Here is an 8933-nt window from a genome sequence, read left to right as displayed (position 1 = left end):
AAATTTCAAAAACAGTCAAAAAACAACAATGGACGGTTGACACTAAATTAATAGGTTAGTCCACAATTATAATATAAACACTGCATGAAACAAGAAATTTAAGAATAGCCAAAAAAACTTGCGCAAGTGGCGCAATGGGTCATTTAATGAATGTCGAAGTTGCGGTATCCATCCATGCTCAGTGATCCCCCACCTGAGCCCACAAAAAGGGTGCCTAACCTGAACTAAACATACACTATAAATTACGAGTATTAACCATAATTTGGACTGGAAAAAGAAGAGGGGGAAAAATAGCACCATGGTACCAAGAAGCGCAAAGACGAGCTCACAGAGAAGTACTTTGCCGTTAATCCAGATACCACACGTCCACAACAGTTGTATGCATCTTACATTCAAACACATAGTTAAACACATGAAACAAATAAGATTCCCCAGCAAATAAAAGAGGAAAAAACAATTCAGATTGATGTTCCACAAGAGAAAGCAATATTATACACCACGTACATATCACATGATAAGACAGCAACACTGGCTTGACTAGATGATCAATTCTGGAGCCCAGCTCAGTTCAACTTGACAACGGGTCCATTTGGGAACTTGGCAAGGTCGGCACGCAGTTTCTCGACGGACGGGTAGTCCCCCTTGAGCACAACTTCCTTGAGCGTTGGGAGGTGTTCAAGCCCGTTAGAACCCTGGATGTAGGTCTCGGAAAGCTGCAGTACCTCAAGCTTAGGTGTCCCTCCCAGTGAAAAATCCAGCGATTTGAGGTCATCTAGGTGATCCAGGTGCAGCACCACCAGGCTCGGAAATGCCCGTTGGCCGAAACTGAAATGGACCTCTCCTACGAACGACTTCGTCCATAGACACAGGATGGCTAGCATCGGCAGCTCCCCGAGGACTTGTATGGCAACACCGTGGTCCGATATCCTAGAGTTGCGTAGCTTCAGCTTCACAAGATTTCTGAGTGTCTGGATCCATGCAGGCAATATGACCAGATTGCCATACAGTTTAAGGCTCTGCAGGTTTTCTGGAGGAGTGGGCATGTCATCCAAGCAGCCAGATAATCCAGGCATCCCTTCTGAGCGCATCGACAAGGATTCCAGGCGACTGAGTTGAGAAACCGTTGATCGTAACTCCAGACTGTTTCTCTTGTTGATGCCAGTCACTCCTAGCTTCCGCAGCCCACTGAGTCTTCTTATGTTCTGAAGAATGATCCTCCCCCGTGAGATGTTCACAACACTTAGTGTGTGTAGGGCTTTCAGTTTTCTCACCCCTCTTGGCACCACCACACCATGTGCGTCCAGCTTCATCGCAACAACAGGGAGTGCCACACAACAGAAGGCACTGCACAAGTCACGGTGGTTATAACCATTAAAATCTGAACCTGCAAAACAACGTGCACAAAGTACCATCGACGAGACAGTCAAAAGGCATGCACCGTTCCTCATCACCGTTGGCAAGTCTTCTACAACTTGTTCATACGAGATGTCCTCGTCCATGGGTTCCTTACCAGCACGGAGATAGTTTAGCTTCCGAAGTTTTCTGATGCTATGTGGCAGCTTGACTATCTGTGTACCTCTCAAGTCTAGTGTCTCAAGTTGTTTTAGGTTGCCTAGAGAATCTGGCAGGTGACAAATAGGAGTACATCCTCTTAAAGAAAGGTATTTTAGGTGAATAAGCTTGACAATATCCTCAAGGTGATGATCAAATACACCTGAGGTGCCTTCCAAGTCCAGCACTCGGAGCAGCCTTATCTTATCAGAAATGTAAAGTGACTTCCACTTTCCAAAAACTGTTATTGATCGTACACGAGACATATCTATTATGCTATCCAGATCACTCTGATTTCCCTCCCAATTGCTACTTATTGCAAGGTGACGCACAACGTGCTGGGTGTTTAGGCTACAACCTTCTTCCAGCCTAAACACTAGATTTTCTTCCATTGACTTGGAGATGCCAATTTCACGGATGAGATCATAGACATGGCAAGCGTCAATTCCTTTTCTACTGCGAATTGATTGTTGGTATGGCAAGATCATGCTCCGACTTATAAGTTCCATGAAGTAATTATCCGCTATTCCCTCTGCAGACTTACCACGCACCTCCCATGAGTAACCCTCTGCCGTCCACCTCCGCACCAAACGCCGCCGACTAACCTTGTAGTCTTCGGGAAAGATGGGGAGATACAAGAAACAAGATTTCAGGTGATAAGGTAAACCATCATAACTTTTAGTAAGCACAGCTAATATGGTCCCAAGCTTTGGGTTTATCTCCAACTCAGCACTAATATGCTCATTCAATCTCCTCCACTCCACCTCTGTTTTTGGTTGGTTTGCCAAGAACCCACCTATAGTGACTATTGCAAGAGGAAGTCCACTGCACTTCTTAAGGATCAGTTCTGCTTGTTCAATCAGTTCAGGATGCTCTTCATCCAGATATACAGTCTCCTTAAATACCTAAAATTGGTGGAGTGTAATTTATTCAGTACTCTAGAATTTATATTATATATAATATAATACTTCACTATGATCTCTTTTGCTGAAAAAACCGGCCATGGCTCGCTAGTTTCTCTGCAATGTGCCTGAACAACTCGGTGCTCATCCTAAACCGGCGACGAAAGTACAACTTCGGGTATGTGAGATTCTCCACGAAATAGTGCCTCATCAATCTGTTATGGGCATCGATCCTATCCCTTCAAATTTTTTGCCGACCCATAACCGAACCACCGTGCTTCGGTTTTTTATTGATATGCATAGTTAGGATCATTGCAAGATCCTCCTCCTCTTCCATATCAAATTTTTCTTCGGAAGAATCATACGACGAACTCATCTACAATGTTCAATACTATGTTATAAAAACTAGAATCAACATGCACCAAATTCATGACGTTTGAGCAATACACACCTTGCAGGCGTTTTGTCGAACACCTTGCGGGCACCGAGCGGCGCCGAGCGCTCGGGCGCTGTTCGTCGGACGACGGACGCGCGCGAGGGGCGGCGGGACTAGAAGGGGGAGAAGCCGCCGTGGCACGGGGATGGACCGGGAAAGCGCCGGAATGGTCGCCGGATGACGTGGGCGGCGGCGGCGGCACAGCTGGATGGAGGGGGGGGGGGAGGGGGGGAGTTGCGAGCGAGCGCGCGAGAGTCCAACGCGCGGGAGCGGGCGCAGCAAATAAGCGGCGCGTGATCCTGTTTTGGCCCGCGCGCTGAACTAGATATGCTGCGCGCGCTGGTTTTGCGCGCCCGCTGAAGCCACTATACCGATTGCGTGCGCGTTAAAACGGACAATTTTATGACGCGACGCTAGTTTAGCGCGGTTGTTGGAGATGCTCTTAAACTGCTGTATCTCCTGCCTCGTTCCCGTTGTTAGTCGCCGGTACATCGCGTTCGTGCCGTCCCCACTCTGTTCCAGTCCTTATGGACTGATCTTTTTCATTTCTTTGTCTCGACCAACAAGATGTGATTCCTCTAGAGCAGTTGTCATGGACATGGCGCAACTGAAGCTCTTTCTCATCGCATGATTCCAATCAGCACCCTGAGATTGGTCTGTACCATTGGTGACTGCACTTTTTGAGCTAGGCCCGGCAACCATCATTAAATCTGTTCCATCTTGAGAACCCTCGGCACAAGCAAGATACGTTAAGCAGTCTCAAAATTTTAACTACTGCACTTTGGTAGTTTGCCGCATTCGCCACCCCAATTAGGATAGTTTTGCTAGTGTGCTACAATAACCAACATGTTTAGTTCCCTTGCCTCCATTCCTTAGCATATTGCCAGGAACTAATCGACATGCTTAGTACCCTTGTCCTTTATTAACCAGCATATTGCTGGGGGGCAATGTGTATATAGCTAGCTATTGATAACGAAAACAGATCATCAACAGCCAGATAAGGCAAACCCTAACTAATTGCTCGCACATGTGGTCATTGACTGTCTACATTCAATCTTTGACTGTAATTTTTTTGTTAATAATTATAAGTAAAAACATCATCACAAGAAAATGCTTTGAATACGAATCCAGTGGAATCAATTTTGTGTCATATAATGTATGTATAATTGGATTTATTGGTGGTCTGAGTTTTGAACTTGGACAATGAAGATACAGTTAATGTATATATCTCCAAATAGAGAGTACATCGGTTTCCAACCTCTAACTAATAAGTAATATGACTTAACTGCAAATGCAGTTAATTAAATCAAAAGGCTGAACTAGAAGAGCACAAGCGGTAGAACTTTGAAGTTACCTTCTCATAGAAAGCATAAATGTTCTGATCAATAGACGATTGCTTGAGCTCAGATACTATGCTTTCTTGTCCTGCACATAAGCTTGCAACTTCAACTTGCCTTGTGGACACTATTATCAGGCTCCCTTTCTTATTGTTCGGGAAGCACCTCTTAACCCGATTCCACTCTTCAATGGTTGATAAGTCATTAAGCACAATCAGGAACTTCTTGGCATTGACATATCCATTGAATTCCTCAGCTAACTCTTGCCCCATCTTTTTCGCTTCCAGCAGAAGGTCAACCCCTACAGATGTGTGAAACTGCTCCACTAAACTTTGAATGAAGTCTTCTGGACTGAAAGGATGCATGAACCTCACCCATGCTCGGCACGGAAAACTGTTTTTGGTCTCTGGATTCTCGTAAGCTTCCCAGATGATTGATGTCTGCCCAAGATCAGCACCTTTTCCGCCCACTATGATCTGTTAGAATTATTGTATATGAATAGGAGAGGTGTTTAAACTTGTATCTATCTCTTCTTCTCTCTATCTCGTATATCTCATGTAACGACCTCTCCTGGTCGATCTCCTCCTCCTCTCTCGATCTGTAACTTGTCAACCAAGGCTTTGCCTCAATATATACACGTGGCCCGAGACAAAGGGTTCTACGCTTCCCAAACTACTTTACATGGTAACAGAGCCTTTTCCTCATCAGATCAAGAGAAGATCGCATCTAGCTACCTTCGCGACCGAGCCATGTCCACCACCTCCGCCTCCATGTCACCCAGCACCATGGGCGCGATCACCACCACCTCCTCCGCCTCCACCTTTGCCTCCTCATCCACAACCACCAACACCTTTCTCGGATCGCCACCACAGGAGAAGCTGACGAGAGGGAACTTCCTCCTCTGGAAAGCCATCGTGCTTCCTTAGATCAAGGGTGCCCAGATGGAGCACCACCTTGAAGCCACGAGCCCGCCGCCGCCGGCCACCCTCACCATCACCAAGGATGGCAAAGAAGAGCAAGTCGTCAACGTCGCCCGCACCCTCTGGTATGCTCAACAACAACAACTTCAAGGGTTCTTGATGGGTTCCTTTTCCCGCGAGATTCTGTCCCAGGTGGCCATGCTCCAGACGCCGGCTGAGGTGTGGCGCGCCATCAACGCTATGTTCGTTGCCCAGAGCCAGGCGCAGGCGATCAACACCCGCATTGAGCTCACCAACCTTAAAAAAGGTAATATGTCCATGGCAGAGTACCTCGGCAAGATCAAAACCCTCACCGATGAAGTTTCTTGCACCGCCTCGGCGCTCTCCGATCCGGAGATCGTCTCCAAAATTCTTGCCGGCATCGACATGGAATATAATCCCGTTGTCTCTGCTTTGGCGGCACGAGTGGAACCGATCACGGTCCCGGAGCTACACAGCCAGCTGCTCAGCTTCGACGCCCGCCTCACCCTCCTCCACGACGGTGGATCTTCGGCAATCTTCTGCATACTCCGCTTCTCGGGGTCGCGACCGTGGCCGTGGTCTCCAGGGCACCAAACGCGGTGGCGGACGCGGCCGTGGCACCTCGTCGGGCAACGGTGCATGCTCTAGTGGCGGCTACGGCCACAACTATGACGGCGGCTACGGCAACAACCAGGGGGGTGGCGGCTTCAACTCCAACACTGGCCGCCGCACCTCCTCTTCGCGTCCTCGCCCCCGGTGTCAACTATGCAAGAAAGCCGGTCATGAGGTCATCGACTGCTGGCATCAGTACGATGAAAACTTTGTCCCTGATTCCAAACTGGTTGCAGCTTCTATGCGCGAGCAAGGCGGGGATGACGTCTGGTACGTTGATTCCGGTGCTACTGATCATGTCACCAATGAGCTAGAGCAACTTGCTCTGCGCGAGACGTATCACGACAACGGCCAGATCCACATAGCCAGCGGTAAAGGTATGGATATTTGTCACATTGGTCAAGTTTCGCTTAGTTCCCCTACTCTTCAACGTGATCTTGTTCTTAAGGATGTTCTCCATGTTCCTCAAGCTGACAAAAACCTTGCCTCTATCTCTCGTTTAGCCACCGATAATGATGATTTCTTTGAAACTCATCCTCGCTATTTTTTCATCAAGGATCGGGCAACGAGGTCACCTCTCTATCACGGTAGATGCGTTGGCGGTCTCTACCCCATCTCCTCCGGAGCTCTTAGCAACAAGCATCGTCGAGTCTACTCCGTCATCAAGCCTTCTTTCGAACGGTGGCATCAAAGATTAGGACTGTTGGAAATATGAGCAATTTACCAAATGATTTTATTACCAGAAATACTAGATAAAGCATGACTAATATAGTAGAGATAAAACAAGTCATGCGTTCTGACAGAGAGAAGGTAAATAACTTCTGCATATATGAACCGTAGCCTATCATATCTAAAGCAGACAGTATAGCAAGTAGCATATATGAAGTAGAACCTATCATGTGTAGGACAAGGACTAGAACAAGGAACTGTGACAGAACCTTTAACAGGAAAGACAAGGACACGTACGGGACAACAGCAGCAGAAGCGCTGGGCTTGGGGTCGGTGTCGGTGTCCTCGCCTGCCATGTCGTCGAGGAGATTGTGGACGTCGGGGAAGAAGTCGTCGGCGACCGGATCGTCCGTGATGAAGCAGCCAGTAGTCGCGCTGAGCGCTCCCCAAAAACCTTATCACCCTTCTCCCGTACAGGACTCAAAAGGTGCGGTTTCGGAGGCCTACTGTCCCGACCTGCGGTGCACGCCGCAAGACGGGATGGGGAAGAACGTAGCAGCAGCGCAGTGGTTGGAACTTTGTGGCGAGAGGAAGAGGAGCTTCTGTTGTGTCTCTTTGGAGAGGAGCGACCTCTCTTATATAGGCACAGGAGAAGGACGCAAAGAGGCCGCGGCAGGAGGTGAAGCCACGAAGGGAATAGACAGCGGCCGAAGAGGTGCGCCATTCGAATTCAGTGTCCACTACAGAGAACGTTTCAACTCCCACGTGACCTTCCGTATACCCGTCGTGCGTGGCAAAATTTTAGATATCGGCTCGGCTCATTCCCGCAACCCGCGGCGCGGCGCTATGACGAGGCGTGGCGTGGCGAGGCGGGCGGCGGAGGAGGAGCGCGCGTGGATATCCCTCTTGTTCTCATGCTCGTACAAGTGGGGAAAGAACCTCCCTTATAAGGAGGTCCAACTCCCACTAAACTAGCAATGTGGGACTAAACTTTAGTAGTATCCCTTGCCTTGCACAAATGGGCTAAGTGGGCCTCTAGGATTTATTAGGAATTTCTGAAATAGTTATTGGGCTGCCCAAAATAGACTAAATTCCAGCAATCCCCCACCAGATCCCAGAGGCACACAGAAATTTGCCTTTGGTTCCAAAACACTGTTTTATATACCGGTACCGCAGTGGAGACTGCTAAGTTGAACTTCCACCTAGAACTCTATGCTACACTAGTAAGCAACTTGAACAGTGGACTGGGCCTTGAACTGCAAGTTTTCTGCGAATCTAGCTTCACATAAAGCCTTGACCGACACGTGGCTACCGTGGATCTTCCCCGCGGGTGGAGCTTATGCGTCATACTCCGTGACCTTTCATGAGTTTACTAGAGAGAACCCTACTCTCATAGATTGCGACGTTTGACAATCAGACTCATATATGTGTGTTCTTCAAAAGATGTTCTGCAGGATAACATCTCTGCTTAAATAAGCCACTTAAAACACATTAAGATATACATCAACCTGCCATGCAGATTAGGAGAGTATTGCATCTTCATGGAGTGGTATTGTGAATAGTAAGGATACTCTCCTCTCAGTTGACCAACAGCTTGTCTTTCACATCTAATTCACAGGATCTCCGATCACAAGGAATAGGTTACCACTGTGAACAACTCATATTGTGGGTCTCATACCCATCTCCCTCGATGCATTATCTATCACATTACGTGATAGACCCTTGGTAAAAGGATCTGCCAGATTTTTAGACGTTTGGATATAATCCAACGCAATAACTCCGGAGTTTTTCATTTTTCTGACAGACTTTAACCTTCTCTGAATGTGTCTTGATGACTTCATGTTATCCTTTGAGCTGCTCACTTTTGTGATCACAATTTGATTGTTGCAGTTCATAAGGACACCCGGTACAGGTTTCTCAACAACCGACAAGTCATTCAAGAGCCGGCGAAGCCAATCTACTTCAACCGTAGCTGTATCTAGTGCTGTGAGTTCTGCTTCCATTGTTGACCTCGTTAAGATGGTCTGCTTGCAAGACTTCCAAGAAACAGCGCCACCTCCATGAGTGAATACATAACCGCTCGTGGCCTTTATCTCATCAGCATCTGAGATCCAGTTTGAGTCACTATACCCTTCAAGCACCTTTGGATGCCCGGTGTAGTGAATTCCATAATTTGCAGTGCCTTTCAAATAACGCAAAACTCTTTCTAGAGCTTTCCAATGCACATCGAGAATACTTCAATTGGTCTCTAGCAATTCTTCGATTCTTTCGAAGCAACACACTAGCATCATATGGTGTTGGAGAGGGCTTGCAGTCACTATAGCCAAAGCGACTCAAGATCTTTTTCACATAGTGAGATTGAAGCAATGTAATCCCACCATCATCGTCTCTCAACAACTTGATGTTCAGAATGACATCAGCCACTCCTAAATCCTTCATCTCAAAACAACGAGATAGGAAATCCTTGACCTCCTTAATAACATTC

The 8933-nt window shown here is 47.4% G+C and overlaps 1 protein-coding gene across 1 annotated transcript; it reads right to left on the bottom strand.

The window, feature by feature from the left end:
- Window positions 1-563: 563 nt before the first annotated feature.
- On the bottom strand, window positions 564-5139 carry LOC125506674 (disease resistance protein PIK6-NP-like). Its single transcript, XM_048671432.1, has 5 exons — window positions 4987-5139; window positions 4210-4702; window positions 3423-3608; window positions 2819-2829; window positions 564-2456 (listed from the first exon to the last, which is right to left on the bottom strand). The coding sequence occupies exons 1-5, from the start codon at window positions 5137-5139 to the stop codon at window positions 564-566; spliced, it is 2736 nt and encodes a 911-aa protein (XP_048527389.1).
- Window positions 5140-8933: the final 3794 nt, after the last annotated feature.

Source organism: Triticum urartu, chromosome 5 (genome assembly GCF_003073215.2).
Source record: "Triticum urartu cultivar G1812 chromosome 5, Tu2.1, whole genome shotgun sequence".
Lineage (NCBI taxonomy): Eukaryota > Viridiplantae > Streptophyta > Magnoliopsida > Poales > Poaceae > Triticum > Triticum urartu.
The sequence above is the reverse complement of the archived record's forward strand: the minus strand, read 5'-3'. Positions and strand labels throughout refer to the sequence as shown.